We start from the raw sequence: 23,390 nt of genomic DNA, 5'->3' as shown, positions 1-23,390 counted from the left end.
TGAAATAATCCGACCAGGGCACAGAAAACAGGAAGATAAACCCATATGTAATGACTAACTGTTAAGTGACCCTAAATGATGAAGACCATGTAAGAAGACAGATATAAATCCATGTGGAACACTAATGAGAACTGGTAGGGTTTGAGGGGTGATGACACTTGACCATCTCAGAGCCTGAATTCTTCAATAAAGACAATTGATGAACCAACAGCTTGTTGCAATACAACACCAGTGTCCAACAAACTCTCTAGAAAGAGCTGGTAGTTTAAAGTATCAAAGGCCATGGACAGGTCAAGGATGTGAGAACTGACAAATTTGCCACTGTTGTATTCAATCTGCATGCTTTTAATTACAATTATAATTCTGTGTGTTTTTTTTGTCCTGGGTGGAACCCATGTTCTGAGTTAGAGACTTGCTGTTTACATTCATGCAGTGAAGCACTGGAAGCAAACCAATTTTCCTAATGACTTTGATTTTGAGAATGGGAACAGCACAGCTATAAGATGGAAACTACTGACATCTCTAGGCAGACCTCCTCTATGTTCAAGGTTTATTACTACAACTAACTTTCAGAGTTTCAGTACTTACTTTTTAAATATTCCATGGTTTATCATTGTAATGAATGAGAAGTAAACAGAAGCAACCTTTAAGCATTCATTTGGCACAGTGTAGTCAGAAAGCATACTTAAGTTTCAGCAGAAACTTTTTGACAAAGCCCATGGAATATGGGCCGAAGGTCAGACAGAGGAATAGTCGATGTTAAGATGCTTTGTAGTAGTAGTACAAAAGAGAACATATTTAAAAAGTAACCATGTCAAGCTGTCAGTATCAGCTGGGACCTGGTAAGAGAACGGGTTTAGCTGTTTACCACCGCTAGGGATAACATATGCTAAACCAGAACTGTCCGTGACAGTTGTATCTGCTCTCTGATCAGCCATAAAGTAACAGTTTTCCACTGTTCCTTATAAAAGGTTCAGTATGATTCCTTGGCTCTCAAACAATTCAATGAGTCAGGAGTTTTATGTCTGTGATAATAGTCATAGTCTGTTCCCACTGGACAACTGCACTTTGTTTCTGATATCATTAAGAGTAATAACTTATATCTACAACATTGTCTCAGAGGGACCAACCTGTTGAAGAAAACACATGAATAACAAATTACAGCACTCAATGACCAAGTCCAAAGAAAGGTGTACTGGGGAGTTCAGTCCACAATGCTGAGTATAATGTTGACTGCAAAGATATTAAATCTTCAGAGATTTCCACAATAAAAGATGCATGCTCTAACATCAAACAGCAAATGTTTGCAGGTGGTTACTGAAGTTGTCAGGCACAATTCTAGATGATAAAATACTATCAGGTGTAAACTCTCGTAGATTTTTTTTTCACTTTTGGCAGGCAGCAACAGATGTCAGCCCCTCCTATATATCTATATCTATATCTATATCTATATATATATATATATATATATATATATATATATATATATATATATATATATATATATGTGCAGAAGGACAAGAAAACATAAGGCATCTTCCAGTCAAAGATGAAGCTGCTCCACTGCTAGTTCTTATTTAACATTTATGGTTAATCACTGCAAACTATATTTGTCCACATCATTTTCAGAGTATGGCTAGAAATTATGTATGCAAAGTAGTAAATATAATAAAAATGACAGTAAGTAACCTGACATAAATGTCAAATGTGCAAAATTCTGTGATAAATTCCTGGAATTTTCATTTAAAAATAGAAACAGTGGTTTACTTTGGTTCTTCATCAGACACAACTGTGTTCCACCACAGTCAGCTCACATGCTACAGATTTTGCAACTTTCACTTCAAAGACAAAACTATAAAACCAGAGGAAAAGATCTGACACAAAAATTCATCATATTAAGCTTTCAGTAAGTTGAGATTACAAGATAGTATTTCATATTCTTTCAGCACTTCATGCAACAGAACCTAACCTCAACGGAACATAAATAACCATTAACAGCTCTCTTACCTTGCTAAGAATAATTTCTGGTGCTAGGTATTCTGGTGTGCCGCACAGTGTCCATGTTCTGCCTTTGACTCTTTTAGCAAAACCAAAGTCTGTTACCTAGAAAAAAACAGAAAATATGGTAGCTACACACAGGACATATCACTGCCCCTTTACAACCAGACCGTCTCAAACACAAATAAGTATGTGACAAACTGGCTGAATAACCTTTCCAATGTGTCCTACAAATAGCAAGTAGAAATGTAAATCTAATTTTTACTAGTCGAGGAAGTACCTGGAAATTATCATCGATAATAACAAAAGTTTACACATTTCAAACAGCTTTCTTTGGAAACTCTTATTACTCAGGTATACTAAACAGAAGCTAACACAACTATGGTATACATCTAAACCAAAGGAGTATAACATTAAGATAATGTTATCTCAGAAGCAAGAAAATATTATTTTGGTCATTCACTGTGGACAGAATTTCAGAAGATTCACAAGTAATCTCTAGTGCTTCCCAAGCAATTGGTTTACAAATCATAATGTGACATTTGTTTTTTCACAGGTACCCAAAACAAATATTTAAACATTATACTGTTAAATACTTTCATCTTGCATTTTACATATGATTTACTTTAATATCTTTCTTTCCCATATGTTATGCCTTGTCAGCAGGAATGACCTATACTGGCAGAAAGAAGCAGACAAGTAAAAAAGTTGTGCATTTTCAGACAAGAATTTTTTTAAACACAACTCTATTGAACTCAAAGTTTACTAAAGAACATGCATCTAAAATCATCATATCGTCACAAAAGAAAACTTACTGAGTTTACATACAAGCTGTAGGCATTTTCCAACTGATAAATCCACAAGTGATTCATTGCTCTTATTTTTGCATCATTTAATTTCTGCCAAACATCATTTCTTCACCATGTGGCCGTGGTGGTGCAGCGGTTAGCCCTGTCACCTCACAGCAAGAGGTTTTCTGGTTCAATTCTTGGCTGGGGTGGCTTCTGTGAGGAGTCTGCATGTCCTCTTTGCAGTTGCATCAGTTTCCTCCTACATTCCAACAACATGCAGTAGGTGAACTGAACACACTAAATTGGTCATAGGTGTGAGTTGTGTGTGCAAGTGCATGGCACAGATTAAATACCATGGCAGGGCTAACCACCAGGTGGTGTAAACCTTGGCTTGAGATGACTGTCACTGTTGAAGTGACACCCCGACCTCATGTGCAAAAAAAATGGAAAAAAGGGGTCGAGGATGGATGGATCACTACTTCTTCATTACTCCGATCCTTATTGTCAAGATAACGGTCCCACACACATTCCTAACCCTGATTCTCTTACGGGTTGTGTCTTGCAAAAATTGCAAGTTGGCATATGTGAATGTGTGTCTTTAAAAAACAAACTCTTAAAAAAAGAAACCCCCCTTCTTCTTCTTTCGGCTGCTCCCGTTACGGGTCGCCACAGCAGATCAACTGTTTCCATTTCCTCCTGTCCTCTGCATCTTGCTCTGTTACACCAACCACCTGCATGTCCTCTCTCACCACATCCATAAACCTTATCTTAGGCCTTCCTCTTTTCCTGTTACCTAGCAGCTTCATCCTTAGCATCTTTTTCCCAATATACTCTGCATCCCTCCTCATGTCCAAACCAACGTAATCTTGCCTCTCTGGCTTTGTCTCCAAACCTTCCAACCTGGGCTGACCCTCTAATATACTTATTCCTAATTCTGTCCATCCTCGTCACACCCAGTGCAAATCTTAACATCTTCAACTCTGCCACGTCAAGCTCTGACTCCTACCTTTTTGTCAATGCCACTATCTCCAACCCGTATAACATAGCTGGTCTCACTACGCTCTTGTAGACCTTCCCTTTCACTCTTACTGGTACTTGTCTGTCACAAATCACTCCTGACACTCTTCTCCACCCACTCCATCCTGCCTGTACTCTCTTCTTCACCTCTCTTCCACACTCACCAATACTCTAAACTGTTGATCCCAAGTACTTAAACTCATTCACCTTCGCCACCTCTACTCCCTGCATCCTCACCATTTCTCTATCCTCCCTCTCATTCACACACATATATTCTGTCTTAGTCCTGCTGACCTTCATTCCTCTTCTCTCTAGAGCATATCTCCACCTCTCCCCTACTCTCACTACAGATCACAATGTCATCTGTAAACATCATAGTCCACAGAGACTCCTGTCTGATCTCGTCTGATTTTAAAGTATGGTAATTTGGAGCCTCAGGGACTCAACAAAGAATGTAATTGGAAGTATGTGATTTGAATTGTATGCTTAATTTATTAATTGTTTTGTGCAATATGCTGTATATAAGCAAACAGTATTTTGTAGTGTTTTTACTCTTGGAAGGCTATGTAAGTCGAGGCGCTGTTTCATTAAATTCACTTACTTCTTGGATCGGTGGTCTTGGTGGTATTTTATCATTTTATTTTTTTGTTTTTTTAAGTTGCATTCGCTATAAAAAATATTTATGCATGCATCTGCAAGCAAATGTCCTGAACCTTCTTGATTCAGTCATGCATTTCGAAGCCCCACAAACTTCTCCCATTGATCCTTTGTAATTTATCCCCCCAAAATTTCCCAGTCCTGACCTTTAATGAATAGTTTTTATAATTAACCTATGCAATTCTACGTATCCTAATAATTACTCCCTTTTTATAGCTCTACTCTTTTTCAATAAATAATCCACCATGACTGACCACTTCCCTTACACTTCTCTGTCTTTGTCTATATGCTGCTATTGTTGCCTAATAAGAAATCCTATCCCTGTTAAGTAATCAAAACAGATATTTTGCTCCCTCCCATTCTCTTAGTTTTCTCCCCATGGGTAATTTGCTCTCAAAACCTCAGTTCCTTGACTAACTTAGTTACTCTACGTACTTCCCACTGTTTCCTGCCTAATTTCTATTCCTTTATATGGCAATCCTATTAACACAATCTCATTATTCCTTATGCTCACTTGCTTATTTTTTTTAGTACACTGCCTGCCACTTTACATACATAACATTCTACCAGCTTGTCTTTATTCCCTCTCAACATCGGATTCCAATAAAACAATCTGTCTCTTTCTCTGGTAGTCCCTCTATGCCTCATCATACATTTTGATTTTGGTTTATATCCTGCAACTGCATAGCCTTAAAATACCCCTTTAAATAAGATAACCCAATGCTCCCTTACTTCGTCAATAGGATCATCGTATTATACTTAATCCTCTTTCTGACCCATTTAAAGTTCACTGCCTTATTTCCTACCATAATTTATCATCAGGTGAGTGAAATATGCCTGGCTAACGTAAAGAATCAGGAGGTTCAAAAATATTTATATTGCCTGCAACTTGCTACTTATGGCCATAAACATTAACTTCCACTCTTTGAAGTATGTTCAGTTTAATTTCTTCCCACTTCTCCTTTGCCGCTACTACAGAGTCTTTCCTAATCCATACCCCTACATGCTTGCTTTGTTTATGCCTGCAGAGGTACTGGAATTGCTGCATTAATTTATACATGGGCACATATTTTGCAGCTGCTTGTTTTACCTACATTTATTCTATAACCTGAAAATTTTGACACTGTCTCAAAGTATTTCATAACACAGAGATATATTTTTCTGGATTGTTAGATACATTTTCCACAAACAATGCTATTCATTCCAGTTTTCCCTTCCACTTATATCCTTGGATTTCTGAACCTCTTATTTTCAATGCAGTATATAGAAAGTACAGTTTTGTACCTACCATAAATGTAGATGTCTGATAGGTATGTATCTGCAGTCATAACAAATGGGTTGTCCCGCCTCAGGCAGCCCTTCGGTCGGCCGGATTCCAAAGTCTGGGTCTGGCCTCGGCTGATGTCGCACTTCACCCGACGTCATAGCTGCTGGGGTATAAAGGCATCAGCCGACGCCATTTTCCTCAGTGTTTCTTGCCCCAGATGCCAGGTGCCCTCTAGGAAGGCTAAATTTGGATAAATGCAGAAAATTCCAAACAGTAGAAAGCAAAATATATATACATACAAACAAATACACCATAATAGATTCCCCCAGCTAGCTAAAAGAGGGGTAAGTACCCTAGGAATACCACAGAGGGGAAGGAGGGTGGGTAATCCTGACTGCAGATGCATACCTATCGGACATCTACATTTATGGTAGGTACAAAACTGTACTATGTCCTTCAAGGATGCATCTGCAGTCATAACAAATGGGTAGAATACCATAGCCAAACTGGGGAGGAGGCACTAAGATAATGATGGTGTAGTTAAGATCCCTTGTAAAACAGCAGTTGCAAAACCTGCTCGGGATCTGGAGTATAAAGGAAGATTATAATGCTTGGCAAATGTATGCACGGAGCTCCAAGTAGCAGCTTCTAAAATGTCTTTGGTAGCCACTCCTCGTAGGAAAGCTGTAGTGGTGGCTGTAGCTCTTGTGGAGTGAGGCCTGATATTATCAGGAGTTGTCTTTCCATGAAATGAGTAGCAGAATCGAATGCAATTTCCTATCCATTTTGAGATTGTCTGTTTTGAAATTGCTTTTCCTTGCACTCCTGTTGCATATGCTACCAGAAGCTGGTCAGTTTTTCTGCTGGCCTTGGTTCTGTCCAGATAGTAGCGCAGTTGTCTGTGTACATCCAAGGTGTGTAGTAGTCTTTCCCCCCTGTTCTGTGGGTTGGGGAAGAATGTAGGTAAATGTATGGCTTGGTTCAAGGATACCCTGGACACCACCTTTGGCATAAACGTAGGATTGGTTCTCAGAGACACTCTATCCTGATAGAAGATAAGGAAAGGCTGCACTGCCATTAATGCCTGTAACTCAGATACCCTTCTTGCTGAAGTGATTGCTAGCAGGAAGGCAGTTTTCCAAGATAAGAACTGTAAAGTCTGCTGTTGCTACTGGTTCAAAAGGGGGAAGTGTCAATTTTTCTAGCACGAAATTGAGATCCCATGCAGGCAAAGGTGGTTTCCTTGGAGGCTTTACATTTTTGATCCCTCTCAAAAATTGTCTGAGGAGAGGATGAGAGAAGACAGGAGGATCCATGTTGTACTCTGCTGAAATTGCTGATGCATGTATCTTAATGGAAGAATAGGACAGGCCATTGTGGTACAATTCTGCTAAGTATTCCAGGATGTGTGCTAGGTTTGCTAGTGTGACATTTTCACCCTTTTTTTCACTCCAAATGAGGAATCTTTTCCATTTGGCTGAATATGTTTTCCTTGTGGAGGGTCTGCGAGCCTCCAGGATAATGTCCTTAACCCTCTGAGATAAATCAAGTTGGTTTTGCTTTATGCAATTTTCCAAGCAGTTAGCTGCAGTGTTTTTAAGTTTGGATGCAGGATCCTGTAGTTGTTCTGCGTTAGAAGTAAAGGACATAGAGGTAGATGCCATGAATGCGTCCGAGACATGCTTCTCAGCAGCGGGTACCAATGTTGCCTTGGCCAGTCTGGAGCTATCAGAATTACCTTTGGCTGCTCCTCTCTGATCTTCAGTAGAACTTTGTACATCAAAGGAAGAGGTGGAAAGGCATATACTGTCAGGTCCTTCCAGCTGAAAGAAAGGGATTCCACCCTCCAGGCAAGTGGGTGGTATACTCTTGAGCAGAATTTCTTCAGTTGGTGGTTGTGTGGGGAAGCAAACAGGTCTATCTCTGGCATTCCCCATTTCTTTGTTGAGGTTTTGAAAATATCTGGATGCAGCATCCATTCGTGAGCATTCGTGGTAGTCCTGCTTAAGCTGTCTGCTAGTGAATTCTCTTTTCCTGGTACAAATTTGGCCTGCAGCTGGATGTTGAGATTCAGGGCCAAGTTCCACAGGTCCATTGCCGTCCGGCATAGAGGGTATGAATGTGTGCCTCCCTGTTTGTTGATGTACCTAATGACTGTGGTATTGTCCGTCCTTATCAGCAGGTGTCCTTGCTGGATGAATGGTCTGAATGCCTCGATTGCATGTTTCACTGCCAGCATCTCCTTTAGGTTTATGTGTAGATTCAGCTGGTCTTGTGACCATAGGCCTTGGATACACTTGTCTTCCATGTGTGCCCCCCAGCCTAGGTCTGAGGCGTCCGTGGTGATGGTCTGCCTTGGATGTGGTTTGTGGAATGGCAATCCTCTGTTTATCTGACAGGCCTGAGCCCACCACAGGAATTCTTTTTTCAGACATGGAATGATTGGTATCTGGGCTTCTAGACTGTGTCTGTGCTGAGACCATACATTCCTTAGGTACCACTGTAACTTTCTCATATGCAGCCTGGCATGTGGGATCAATATTATGCAGGATGCCATGTAACCCAGGGCCTGCAGGACTTTCCTTGCAGTAAGCTGAGTTTGTCTTGTTAATGCCATGAAATAGACTGGTAGTTGCTTTTGTTTTTCCCCTGTGAGAAAAGCCATCTGAGTTATTGTGTCCAGTTCTGCACCCAAAAATGTTATCCTTTGAGATGGCACTAGTCTTGACTTTTGTATGTTGACTGTGTATCCCAAGGCTTGCAGCAGTTGTATGACATAGGCCAAATTCTTTATTAATTTTGTCTTGTTGTCCGCTTGTATTAGGCAGTCGTCCAGGTATGGGTAGATTTGAATCCCATGAAAGCCTGCAATGAGCAATTACTGATGCCAGGCATTTCGTGAATACTCTGGGCACAGTAGATAAGCCAAAGGGCAATGCTGAGAATTGATAATGCTCTGATCCTGCAAGAAAGCTGAGGTGTCTTCTGCAATCTGGTCGTATAGGGACGTGCAGGCATGCCTCCTTGAGATCTAGAGTCACCAGCCAAGACTCCTTGCCCAACATGGGAAGAAGTTGCTGTAGGGTCAGCATTTTGAATTGTGGAACAATGAGGTATGTGTTCAGTGCGGACAAATCTAGAATAGGCCTCCATTGATTTTCTTTTCTTGGTACAAGGAATAGTCTGGAGTAAAATCATTGGCCTTGTTCCATAGATGGTACCTTTTCTATTGCTCTCATCCTTAGTAAACTGATGATTTGTTTTAGAGCCTCTGATTTCTGGCTTGGTGGAAGGTTTGGCATTCCTCTCTTTTTTGGTAGAGTGTGGAAGTGAAACCTGTAGCCCTTGTCTATTGTTTGTAAAGTCCATTTGTCTCCTGTAATACAATGTCAATTTCTTGAGAATAAGGCTAGCTTTCTGCACAAGGGTGCTTCCAGTTGTTCCCTGGTAGGCGGAATCAGAGCCAAGTCATTGTGTCTGTCCTGTAGAAGTGGTTGCAGTCGCAGCTGAGGCGGCACGTCTTTGGTTGGCAGGTTGCCACTGACGACCCCTGTAGGCACCCCTAGATTGACCTCTGCCTCTTGGGCGTCTATTTCTGCCTCTCTGTGCTCTGGAGTTGTCTGGAAAGGACCAATTCTTTGAAGGCCAATTTCTGCTAAACCTCGGTGGTTGGACCTGCAAAAAATCCTTGACTGTTTGGACAGATTTTGCTTTTTCTTCCACTTTCTTTAGAACCTCCTGTGCAGGGGAGCCAAACAAACTTTGTTTCTCCATAGGGGCATCCAGGAGTTTAGACTTAACATGGTCTGGTAAGGATTGTTCCTTTAACCAGGCATGCCTTCGAATCACTGCTCCAGTCATAGCTGATCTAAATGAAGCCTCCAGTGCATCATAGCCACATTTTAAGAAATGATTACTGACCTGCTGAGAATTGTGTACCAAATCCTGAAGGGACTTACGGTCTAAAGGTTCAGGAGAGGCCAGCTTTTTATTCAGCTGATCTAACAAAAATTCCTGGTACTGTATCATGTGAAATTGACAGTTTAAAGCCCTGGCAGAAAAGTAGCAGATGTATAAACCTGTTTACCCCATCTCTCTAATGCTCTAGATTCTCTTTCAGATGGTAGTGGGTTTTTGGCAGAGGCAGCTGCAACACCTTTAGGGCCCTGAGAAATGGTTTCTGGGTCTGCAGCATGAGCCTTATACAAGTGGTAGTGAGAATCCGGGACCCTGTAGTATCTGTCAGGCTTTGCAGGGGCCGGGGGAAGAGAATCAGGGGCAGTACTGGCATCATTGTATGCATCATCAACAACTGATAGTACAGGTGGAATGGCTAAAGGCCTATGCTGTGGTAAGTGTAAAAAGGTCCTAAGCCTTTTCCTAGAATCAGAAAAATCCTGACCCTGCCATTGGAAGTGTTCCCTCATTGAGTGTAGGGTTTCCCCAAAAGAAAATTCTTCTGGAGGTGAGGCAGAAGGAATGGAGTCTTCTGCATCAGAATCCTCATAAGGTGAGTACGGGCCTTCCTGATGGTCCGATACATCAGAACCATCCGAGGAGTAGTCAGAGGACAGAGGTTCAGGGGGTTCAGTCCTAGGCCTCTTTTCAGAAGGGGGTTGTGAGGCCCTGTCTGGGTGAGGATGGCTTCCCCTGATCAGAGAAATAAGGTCTTCAGCAAGGCTGAGAATCTGGGAACTTGAGGTAGGCCTGTGAGAGGGAGCTTTTGAAGGTAAGGCCTTGGAAAGTTTGGCTGCTTTAGCCCTGGAAAAGGCCTTGATAGACATAGAAGCAGGGGGCCTAGCTGCCCCACGTGCAGGAGTAGAGATGTCCAACGGAATAGTGTCAGACAACTCTTGTGTGCCTGCTACTTCAGCAGGAATTTCCGTAGCCGATTCAGCCATGGCCTGTGTGGCCTCGGTTATCGGAGGCATGCTTTCGGCCGAAGGGAGAACCGAGGTCTCGGTTTCAGCCGAAACCGAGACACTCGCGGTAGGCCTAACCGTGGTTTCAGCCGAGTGTCGGCCCTTTTCTTTGCGCTTTTTAGCTAAATGTGTAGTCGGAGTCTCCGACGGCATTTTATATGCAAAAGTGGAGCCAAAAAACTCTTCTGCAAACTCCGACCGACGTCTAAGTGTCTGTCGGTTGAAGGAAGCACAGGCTAAACAAGCTGATACGTCGTGGTCTGGGCCTAAGCAAGGAAGGCAGTAAGAGTGGAAATCCTTATGAGGTATTTGTTTCCCACAAGTTAAACAATTATTTACTTTGTCTGACATCGGCTGAGGCAAGAAAGAGTCCCCAACGGGGTACTTAGCTTTTTAGAAGTCTTCGGTACGTTGAAATCTCTGGATCTGACCCACCGGCACTTGCGAACAGCTTCTGCTTCGGGCACCTCGCGGCAAGAAAGACTGAGGAAAATGGCGTCGGCTGATGCCTTTATACCCCAGCAGCTATGACGTCGGGTGAAGTGCGACATCAGCCAAGGCCAGACCCAGACTTTGGAATCCGGCCGACCGAAGGGCTGCCTAAGGCGGGACAACCCATTTGTTATGACTGCAGATGCATCCTTGAAGGACATCACCTTGTTCCTCCAGCCAAACTCAAACCCCCGGTTTTACTCCCATTATTCATTCACTACTTACTTATTATCATCTGTTAATTGTATAGAATTGTCTAGATGTGTAGTAATACATTACAACATCTTGTAGCAGTTTGTTCTTTCAACTTATTTTTTTGTATAGTATTTCTAATGTAATCTTTACTGTATTGGATTATACTGTATTTGTATTGTACTGTATGTGGAACTTTTCTCCCCCGGCCTCTGTTGAAAACGGGTTCTGTAGACCCAGTCAGACCACCCCAGTAAACAAATGTCAAATAAAATAATAAAAATAAATAAATTACCCTACACATGAATTTCCAGCTTATCCTGTCAAATGCTTACTCTGCATCCAAGATTATCAGCAGTAATAAGTTTTTGTCCATGCATCTTTTTAAGTCATTAGAGTGCCATTAATGTTGTTAAATGTCTGCCTCACATCTGCAAGTCTACACTGATCTAAGGCTATCGGTTTTGCCAAGACCCTTGCTAGCATTTTTGCTAATATAGACAAATACTTTGTAATTATGTTATAATATGAAATTTGTCTATACGAAACAGAATCTCTTGGGTCTTTCCTGTCTTCATGTATAACCATCATCACCACTTTCTTCTGCAATAAAGGTACCTCTCTCCCCCTTTCATGAAAGACAATATCAAATGATTTCTTTCATATCCTTATTAGGGTCTTTTACTCAACTTCCAGATTTCTGTGCATATACCATCCATCCCTGGTGACTTAACTGTAGCCTGATTGCTCACCACCATTTTTCTTCCTTCACTATACCGACAATTAACTGATGGGCCTGTAACTCCACCACCTTTGGCAAAACAAAGTTTACCATGAAATTCTCAATCAAAATCTTATTTTGATATCTTCACTTTTCACTTTATAAAGACTTTCATAAAGTATTCAGAATATTTACCCAATTCCTTCAGGGATTTTATATTTTTCATGAGCTTCAGGTCCTCAGATTTTCTACTGCTCATTCACCTTCCTGTTTCCTTAACCTCTATGTTAAAAACTTTTGTTCTCTGGAGTTAATGTCATAAAACAACTGTATAAGTTCCACTTTTCCACACTCATGCATCTTGTCCAAATGCTTTATGAAATGCTCCATGTTCCCTCTTAATTCCTCCTTGTCCTCATCAGTGACGTTCTCTAAATTATTCTGTAGTATTTTAACCCTTACCAGACCTTCAGATTTTTTTTATAATTTCACATATTTCTCTTTCCTTTAACAACTATAGATTCTCCTCAGTGCTTTCAAAACAAAAGCTATCTCATCAGACTTGTTTTCTATCTTTCTTCTTATTTTTCAAATCTTATCTGTTACCCATTCTGTAAATGCCTGCCTTTTTAATAAACAAGGACAAATGCCCTAGTAACTCACTCACTCTCTCTCTTTTCTCACTACCTAGGTGGAGGCCTTATCCTACCCTTTTTGTCTGTGAATGATCGGATACATGTACCTCTCTTCCCTCAAATAAGCGAGCATGTTTTTGTGTTAGACAATATCTGTCAAATTTCCAACTTGACCCAGTCTGTATGACTGCAGGATCACTAAGCAAATTCCGCTGATCTCCAAAAGCTACTACATCTTCTGCTCCCCAAAAATATTATATTTCCTTAAGAATCCACCTCAAGTAATAGACACCCTTCTTGGGCCATCTAACACATCATAAGCATTACAGACTACTTTCCAGTCTCACTGTCTAATTAGGATCCTTTACTGAAAGCCAATTAATTTCCCCATAACATTATCCACTGTTCTAAAGCTGCCATATTGGGAGGAACGTATATACTCACCAAGGTAATTCCATTTCTAAGCCAGTAGCACAAGCCTTTCATATTTATCTTTTTTCCTTCTCTGCTACTAAAGGAATTAGTCTAAGAATATTATCACCCCCTTCTTCCTTTGACCATGGTACTCAGTTAAGTAACCTCCTGAATCTCTTCTTTATCAAGCTTTCATGTTCAGCCCTATTTAAATTGGTCCCGCAACATTATTTACATCCTACTCCCATGTATTTAAGATGAAATTCAGCCTTTTCACTGTTCTTGGAAGTCCATTCACATCCCAACTTCATATAAAGAATGCAGCCCTTTCCACATATATTAAATTTTCTCTCTCTCACTGAATTACTTCCTTTGATGCACAACCCTTCCCACAATTGCCTCTCCATCCAATTCAGTGAATGGCACTGCATTTCTCTAAATAAAAATACTGAAATATTTTTTGTTGGACGTTACACATAGTAATACTTTTCATAATACCATGTCCCTTCCCAAACCCTCAAACACATAGAGGAATCAAACAACTATGTACATATATATTTTCTGAGGAAAAGAAACACTCTTCCCTCATCAAACCAAGTGAGCTATTAGATGGCGACCAAAACAAATGCTTCCCTCCCTGCCCCCAAATCTCACCCGCTCCCAGTACCTCTACATTTATAGGTATTTAACCACACCCCCTACTCAACTATCCTATCAGCCATTACTTCTACTCCCTTTCCTACCTGTTCTTCTATCCTATCACTTCTCTCTACATACTCTCCCCTCCCACTCTGACACCTCATACTGGTAGTAACTCCTTCCACTTTAGTGTCTGTCCAATAATTACCATTATGTTCCACTACTATATACTACCCATTCTATTAATCACCTATGTAGCGCTGTCACCTCACAGTAAAACGCTGTCCGGTTCGACTCTCAGCTAGAGCGTCTTCTGCGTGGAGACATGCGTGAATGGGCGTACCTTCGTTGGAGGTTGTGCGTTAGGGCTGGCAACTCAGCACGCAAAAATCAACTGCCAATCATTAGCAGACTGGAATTCCACTGTGGCGACCCCTAACCGGGAAAAGCCGAAACACACAACAACAAGTACTTACCAAGTACGAAAACCAGATGCTTACAGATCATCAATACCCTAAAGGGCATACTTCCTCCCCAACTATAAAGCATCACACTTTCAACCATATCTATGACAAAGGAAACAACTCAAGCCATTATAAACTCCTCCAGCCTACCAACCCCAGACACACTAACTCCAACCTAGACAATACTATAAACTCCTATATAAACTATTGAGGTTTATAGTTACATACAGACCAAGTATCATACTCAGTGGAGACATTCACCCCAACCCAGGCTCTTCCACTTCTGATATACATACCCCCACTAACTGCAACCTAAGCCAACCACCTAGAATCAATAAACCAGTTAACTCTCTTCTGACCTGTCATCTCAATATTAGGAGTATTAATAACAAGGTACATGAACTACATTCTCTCCTGGCTGTCCACTCTCCTGAGATACTCTATCTAAGACCTGGCTAAATCCTAACACTACTGGCAATGAGGTGTTACCTCCTGGCTATAATATACACAGGCTAGATTGTATATCCAGGAAAGGGGGGGTGGGGTAGCCATACTGTATAAATCTGAGTTGAACCTGACCAGAGATGTAAACCAACCACCTCAGATTAACAACTCTGAGATTGTTGCCACTAAACTGCAGCTTTACAAAAGTAAATGCATTAACATTATTTGCATGTATATCCCCCCAGGCAATAACATAGTCACACTGGAAGAAACACTTCACTGGCTGTCTTGTCATTACCCTCAAGAAACCCTACTGCTGGGAGACCTTAATATAAACTGGGGAACCTGTTCCTCTGAATCCCCCTCTACCCACATCAATCTGCATGCTTTCACACAAACTATAAAGTACAGTTTTGTACCTACCATAAATGTAGATGTTCGAAGATCCACATTGCTGCAGTCCTTACACTTGGGTAGTCCGCTGTCGAATATCAAAGCATCAGAACGTCAGGGTACAAATGCGCATGACCGACGTCATATCCTCAGTCTTTTCTTGCCCCAGATGTCAGAAGACCCTAAAAATAAAGGTCAAAACCAAAAGACAGCAAACAACCAACCAACCACCCTTGCACTAATTATATGTACAATATATACAATATACACAATATGTACAACCCAACCCACACAACCACCTCTAACTACAGAGGTGGACTGCAGCAATGTGGATCTTGAACATCTATATTTATGGTAGGTACAAAACTGTACTATGTTCTTCATCTCACATTGCTGCAGTCCTTACACTTGGGTAGAATCCCAAAGCAGAGGTAAGGGAGGATGGCTAACTACAAGGAAGCAGGAGCTGCCAAAATGCCCTGCAAAACAGCAGTGGCAAAACCAGCCCTGGATTTAGAGTAAAGTGGCAGGTGATAATGCCTAGAGAAAGTATGCACTGAACTCCAAGTAGCTGCCTCCAAAATATCCTTGGTTGCCACTCCCCTCAAAAAAGCTGTTGAAGTGGCAGTAGCCCTAGTGGAATGAGGCCTAATCCCAGCTGGAATCTCCTTGCCATGATGGGAATAACAGAAAGCAATGAAAAACCCAATCCACTTAGAAATAGTTTGTTTTGACACAGGCTTGCCCTGAGAATTCAAAGCAAAAGAAACAAACAACTGCTGAGACTGCCTGAACCCTTTAGTTCTGTCCAAATAATAACTGCCTGTGTACATCTAAAGTGTGCAAAATCTTTTCCCCTTTATTTTGGGGATTTGCATAAAAAGTAGGCAAATGAATAGTTTGGTTTAAAGCCACACTAGAAACCACCTTAGGCATAAAGGAAGGATTAGTACGTAATGATACCCTATTCTTATGGAAAATCAAGAAAGGCTCAACCGCCATAAGGGCCTGCAATTCAGAAACCCTTCTTACAGAGGTAATGGCCAACAAAAGCAGTCTTCCATGACAAATATTTCAACTCAGAAGTAGCTGCAGGCTCAAAAGGTTGTAGAGTGAGTTTCTCCAACACAAAATTGAGATCCCAAGCAGGAGTAGGAGCTCTTTCTTGTATTCTTTGTCCCTCTAAGAAATTGCTTGAACAAAGGATGAGAAAACAATGGTGGATCATAGTGAGCCGAAATTGCTGCAGCATGAACTTTAATAGAAGAGAAGACAAACCTTTGTCTAGTAACTCAGTAAGATATTGAAGAGCCACACACAAATTAGGCTCAGAAACATCAAAATCTTTGCTGCACTCCAAAATAAAAATCTCTTCCATTTGTACACTTTCCTTGTACTAGGCCTTCTAGCTTCCAAAATAACATTCAAAACTTGCTGAGGAAGTGGAGGCCCACTATGGTTCAAAACAGAATATGCCAGGCTGTTAGGTGCAGAGAGTGAAGCTTGACATTGAGCAAATGGCTGTCCTCCTGTGACAACAGGTGTGGAATCAAGGCAAAGGCCATGGAGGCTTCCCAGACTTCTCAGTAATGGGTACCAGTGCTGTCGAGGCCAATCCGGAGCTATTAAAATCATCCTTGGCTTGTCCTGTCTGACCTTTAGAAGTACCTTTGGGAGGAGAGGCAGAGGTGGAAAGGCATACACATGAAGATTGCTCCAATTGAAAGAAAGAGCATCCACTCTCCAAGCTGTGGGATGAAACCTTTTGTGCAAAACTTTGGCAGCTGATGGTTTAGTGGAGAAGCGAACAGATCTATGTCTGGAGTTCCCCATGACACTGTCAATTTCTGAAATACATGAGGATCATCCATAATTCATCTGCTCAACACATCTGCTAAGGAGTTCTGTGCTCCTGGCAGAAACCTTGCCTGAAGATTGAGCTGTAAACTGAGAGCAGTCTCCCACAAAATCATTGCTTGCCTGCATAGAGGATAAGAATTGCTTGTTGATGTACCACATGACAGTTGTGTTGTCTGTTAGAATCAACACCTGCCCTGGAAGAAGTAATTCCTTGAAAGCTATTAATGCAAACTGGACTGCTAACATCTCCTTCATGTTGATATGTAGATGTTGTAGTCTGGCAGGCCACTTGTCTTGTATCCACTTTCCATTTAGATGAGCTCCCCAAGCTTTGTCTGAGGCATCTGTCGTTAAAATCTGACTCGCCTCGGGGCGGGTCACAGAGAGTCTCTTGTTTAGGTGACATTCCTGAGCCCACCACAAAAATTCTTTTTGAATGCAAGGTATTATTTGAATGACAGTGTGCATATCGCCCATACATTTTGAGATACCATTGTAGCTTCCTCATATGCAGTTTGGCATTGGGAAGCACCAGAATACAAGATGCCATGAACCCTAAGGCTTGAAGGACTGTCCTGCAGTCAGCCCGACTAATGAGATAGTTGATGGAAGTAAAGGGATAGATTCTTTTGTTTGTCCGGGGTTAAAAAGGCCATCTGGGATGCTGTATTCAGTCTCACACCCAGAAAGCACATGTCCTGAGAGGGTACTAGACTGGAATTTATTTCGTTCACAGAATACCCCAGGCATCTTAGCACTGCTATCACATATTCCAAATGATGAAGAAGCTGTTCCCTTCCTTGAGCCAGAATCAGGCAGTCGTCCAAATAAGGATAGATCTGTATTCCTTTTAGCCTGAAGAAAGCTATCACTGGAGGCAGAACTTTTGTGAACACTCTGGCGCAGTAGATAAGCCAAAGGGCAATGCAGAGAACTGATAGTAGATACTTCCTGCAACTTAGTCTGATAGGAACATGAAGGTAAGCCTCCTTGAGATCCAGTTACCATCCAATGATCTTTGCCCAGCAGAGGTAAAAGCTGCTGCAACGGCGTCACATTTTGAACTTGGGAATGTCCAGATAAGTGTTGAGGATAGATAAATCCAAAATTGGTCTCCACGTGTTCCCTTCTTTGGTACTAGGAACAGGTGAGAATAAAATCCTAGGCCCACTTCTGGCATAGGGACAACTTGCTTGTGAGCCTCTATTCTTCATTGAAAGGGAGCAAGGTATGGAAATAAAACCTGTAGCCGTGGTGTATGATATCATCTGTCTTGGGTAATTAAACTCCAATTTTCTTTGAAAAGTGCCAACCTTCCTCCCAAAGGGCTCTGGCAGCTGAAAAGGTAGGTCATTGGGTCTGTTTAAAGGAGGACTGACCCCCTCCCCCGAAGACTGTGCAGGGAGACTCCCTGTTCTAGGCCTGAAAGAGCCCTGAGCTAGACTGGGAATCATAAGAAGGTAGGCCAATTTCTACTAAACTTTGGAGGCTGGACCTGCAAAAATCTTTAACAGTCTGCATAGACTTAGCCTTGTCTTCCATTTTCTTTAAAACTGCCTCAACAGGAGAACCAAACAACACATCAGATTGCAAAGGAGCATCTAAAATCCTTGTTTTAACATGGTCAGACAAATTCCCCAGTGGCAGCCACCAGACAGACAAGGTACAGCATCAAAACCACATTGCAAAAGAATGCTTACCCACCTGTTCAGAAACATGTACTAAATCTTGCAACTCTTTACAATCAATACAACCTTAGCCTTCAATTTGTGAAAGGAGATAGTTTTGGTATTTCAACATGTGATCATAGCAAGAGTGGAAGAGTATAACTTTCTTTCCCCATCTATCCAAGGCCCTGGCTTCTTCAACAACAGAAGCCTTAAGTAACACCTTTAGGCCCTGGCTAAAGTTTCTGGGTCTGCCCCTAGGACTCTTAAACGAAAACTTATGAGCCTCAGGCACCCTGTAATACCTATCCATCTTCCACTACATCCAAAAAAAGAGGAGGTATATAGCCAGGCCTATGCTGGGGGTAAAAAAAATTTCCCCTAAGCCTTTCCCATCAGAGAAGAGTCCTGACTTCCCACTTTAAATGCTCCCTCATGATCATCCACATCAGAATCAGAATAAGGAGAGTACTCCTGCAAGTCTTCAGCGAAGACTCTGAAAACATCTGAAGCCTGCTCAAAACTCCCCAGTTCAGAAGAACTAGGGTGACTTGGGAACTGAACCCTGCCCCCCTGGGAGGCCTTTGTGACACCAACTGAAACTGAACCTGGCCTGCCCTGGGAGAAGCCTTTGAAACAGAAGGACAATCCAACCTTCTCTATATGCTGTTTGAATGATCTACAGCAAAGAGGACAGCCAACAGCGGCCGTACTCAGGCCCTAAGCAAGGAATACACAAAGTATGATATAAGGACTGCAGCAATGTGAGATGAAGAACATCTACCTCTACCAGGCTAGGTAAACCCAACCAAAAAGAAAGTATACTTGATTGGGTGCTTGTAAATAGTAATCCCCAACTTTACACTCTGGGGACCTTTCCCAACGGTCTAAGTGATCATCTCCTCACTTATGTAAATAAGCAAAAAGTTATTAACTCACAAGCACCCATACTCAGGAAAGTCAGGCACATAAAACACTTTGATCAGGCCAAATTCCAACAGGAAATTATCTTCTGCAACTGGTCTGTACTAAAACACCTACCCCTAGAGGAGGTTGTACTTTATTTTAACAATAAATTTCTAGAAATCCTTAATCTGCATGCACCTGTCCGCTAAAAGCGAATGAAAGCAGCTACATGCACCATGGCTTACCAAAGAGTAAAGGCAAAAAATCCATATTAGAAACAAATTATGGGCTCACTGGTGGTTCACTAAAGACACCCTAGACCATGTTAAGTACAGGCAAGTCAGAAATGACACCAAAAAAGCAATTCTAAATGACAAAAAATATTACTGCAAAATCCAGACTGAAAACCAAAACAATCCTCAAAAGTTTTGGGCTAGTCTAAATAACTTACTCCACCCAGGAAAAACATCCACTCCCATCCCCACTAGTTTCACTGACAAATCTCCTAAAGAAGTCTCAGACAATTTCAACCGCTTCTTTACTGAAACAATTCAAACCCTAGCTAGCAAACTTCCTCCTAGCTCCCCCCAGGCCTGACAATACCACCCCTTTAGATAGACTCTCATTTAGCTTCCAACCAGTTCCCACTTCACTCATCTGCACCCTTATCAAAAAATTAAAACCCACCACTCCATCTGCTGACCAACTACCTGCTGAATACCTTCAAAAATCAGCTGATGATATAGCTTATCCAGTATCAATATTAATTAACCGTACCATAGCAGAAGCAAAAATTCCCACCATTTGGAAAACATCCTATATTATCCCACTACATAAAGGAGGCTCCTCCACTGAATTCTCCAATTACAGACCCATAGCTATACTTTCACCACTTGCAAAAATATTGGAAAAATGTATACACAAACAACTCATGCACCACCTAATCCAAAACCACCTCATGTCTGATACCCAACACGGCTTTCGATCTTACCACAGTACTACCTCAGCCCTACTTGCCTTTACCAATACAATAAACACAACCACAGTAATAATTGCATCTCCTCATCCTTCTTCTTGGATCTCTCGAAGGCATTCGACATGGTAGATCACCAACTTTTGGATTATTAGATCACCAACTTTTGTTACACACTATGCACACATTCAATCTAGACTCTAATGCCCTATTATGGTTCAATTCCTACCTGACTGGGAGGCAACAGGCTGTTCTCTGGCAGAACAAGCTTTCTATACTACTACCAAACACCCTTGGATTACCACAAGGCTCCATATTAGGGCCCCTACTGTTCTCAATTTTCATTAATGACATATACTGTCATCCCAAAAGTCAGCTGTATCCAATACGCTGATGACTCCACTCTGGTTTGCTCAGCCACATCTCCAGCAGATTTGAAGAATGCTACCCAGTCCACCTTTAATATTGTACAAAACTGGCTCACTAGTCGATGGCTAAACTAAAATGATGCTATTCACACCTACTCAAAGGTCTGCAACTTTCTCTTTCACCATTAACGCAAAAGATGGTACTGTTATCTCCCCAGACCCCTCTACAAAAATGCTCGGTGTCATTATTGACAATAACCTAAAATTTGAACTTCATGTTAATCAAATAATAAAGAACACCAATAAAAAACTTGGTTCATTGTATAGAATTAAAGCCTTTCTAACCCCTCCAGCTAAGACTGCCAATTGCCCGCTCTCACCTAATTTCATCACTTACATATGCTTCTCCCCTTCTGTCTAATCTAAACAAGTCACTGCTTAACAGACTGTCTATCTGCTACAATCACATTGCCAGATTTGTCACTGGCCAGCCATATAGAACCCACCAATGCATTAACCTCAAACAGCTTGGGTGGCTAGAATTCCCCAGTCTCATACAGTATAACCTTCTGATCATAGCTAACAAGATTCTCTATAATCCAGATAACACACCAGCACTTAGAAATAGTATCACTGCCCAAACTAATCAGAGACTGCTTCGATCCTCTAATAAACTTCAAATTCTTACAATCAAAACTAGCAACACAGCAGGAGTATCTCTCTTGGCAAACTCTGCAGGTAGAACATGGAATCAACTCCCAGCTGATATTACTATGCTCTCCTCTCCATGTGAATTTAAGACCAAACTCAAACAACATCTGGCACAAAACTGGCTCTGTCACTGTAACAAACCTGGCTAGCCGACTTTAATAAATGTACAAAAATGTACAAAAATCTATTAGATGTCAATGCTAATGTGTTTTTACTTCTCCCCACTATAACTACTGCTTACAAATGTCATGAAACTGTCTACTTTTGAATGTCAAAATATTAACTGTAATTGCTTACTTGTATTTGTCTGCATTGCTATGTTCACCTTTGTTTCTGTTATATTGTCCTTATTGCTATGTTTTATTATGTACACTCTAGAGCTTTTCTCCCCGGACCTCCGCTGAAAATGGACATGTATCCAGTCGGACTGTCCCGGTCAACAAATGTAAAATAAATAAATAAATAAATAAATAACTACCATAAACCTTGGGTTTGCTCTGTAATTTGTATGCTTGCATGCTTTCAATATAGCAAAAGCAAAATTGCTGTTTAAAATCTGTTCAACCACTATCCCCTCCTAGCAAGCAAAAGAACCACATATTTCTCAATCATTTTAACTACATTTTACCCCAGCCCTTTAACTTTCTTTTTCATGACCACTTTTTGAAATTAATCAATTCTTTAATTTTCATTTTTGCTTTACATATCACAGAGTTGCAGCTGCTACAATGGTTAACATTCCTTTCCTGTTATTTGTTACTTTTTTTTTTTGTTTAAGACCTATCTACTCTGTTTCACGCAATAAGGTCTCCAAGAAGGCAGTTTAGTTAATAAATATCTCCTCTAAATCAGGTACCTGGTTGCCTGTTAATCAGGAATATCAGCAAGTGAAATGTCCGGACTTTTACAGGAACTCTCCAAATCTTTTTTTTTTTTTTTTTTAAACTTCAACTAAGTTTCCAACACTGGAAAAAGTCCCTGTATTTGAAACCAAAAAGAAAAAAAAGAGTTCACCATCATCCTAATCATGACTGCAAAAGTACAGTTGTGTACCTACCATAAATGTAGATGTTTGAGTGTATTCACTGTTGCAGTCATTACAATTGGGTTATCCTGCTGGCAGGCCACCCGCAGTCGGCCCGAGTTCCAAAGTCTGGGTCCGGCGTCAGTTGCTGTCACCTCCTCAGTGCGCCAGGGGTATAAAAGATGCAGCCAACGCCATTTTCTTCAGTTTTTCTCGCCCCAGATGTCAGGTGCCCCTAAAAGGTAGGCAAAATTATGCCAATAAGCATGCATACACAAAAAAAACAACTTTTCCTTCATCTACAAGCAAATACACCACATAGGTTGTATAGAATACAGAAGTACAGATAAGTTCCAGCAAGGAAAAGGGGGATGGTGGGTGGGTAACCCAGACTGCAACAGTGAATACACTTGAACATCTACATTTATGGTAGGTACACAACTGTACTACGTTCATCGTGTTTCACTGTTGCAGTCATTACAATTGGGTTGAATCCCAAAGCTAAGGTTGGGAGGGTGGCTAAAGAGGATTAGGAGAGGTTATCAGGCCCTGCAGAACTGCAGTGGCAAAGCCTGCCCTGGATTTAGAGTAGAGATGTAAGTGGTAGTGCTTTGTAAAAGTATGCACTGAACTCCAAGTTGCAGCCTCTAAAATGTCTTTGGTTGGTACTCCTCTGAGGAAGGCTGCTGAAGTGGCTGCTGCTCTGGTTGAATGTGGCCTAATGCCCTTACGCACTGATTTGCCATGCTGTGAATAGCAGAAATGAATGCAGTGGTCTATCCACTTTGAAATAGTCTGTTTTGAGACAGGCTTTCCTTGTGATCCTGCAGCATAC

General features: G+C 41.4%; 1 protein-coding gene across 5 annotated transcripts in view; it reads right to left on the bottom strand.

The window, feature by feature from the left end:
* LOC122809023 (cAMP-dependent protein kinase catalytic subunit beta) overlaps positions 1-23,390 on the bottom strand; it is a 2,062,609-nt gene that overhangs the window by 288,565 nt on the left and 1,750,654 nt on the right. For all 5 annotated transcript variants that reach the window (XM_044080223.1, XM_044080224.1, XM_044080222.1 and 2 more), the window contains one exon: positions 2,008-2,103. In XM_044080223.1, coding sequence (XP_043936158.1) covers positions 2,008-2,103 — 96 coding nt within the window. The remainder of the gene's footprint in view (positions 1-2,007; positions 2,104-23,390) is intronic.

The sequence above is a fragment of the Protopterus annectens genome, chromosome 8.part0 (assembly GCF_019279795.1).
Source record: "Protopterus annectens isolate FY-2018-M chromosome 8.part0, PAN1.0, whole genome shotgun sequence".
In the NCBI taxonomy this organism is placed as follows: domain Eukaryota; kingdom Metazoa; phylum Chordata; order Ceratodontiformes; family Protopteridae; genus Protopterus; species Protopterus annectens.
Note: the sequence above shows the minus strand (reverse complement) of the source record. Positions and strands in the feature narration are given on the sequence as shown.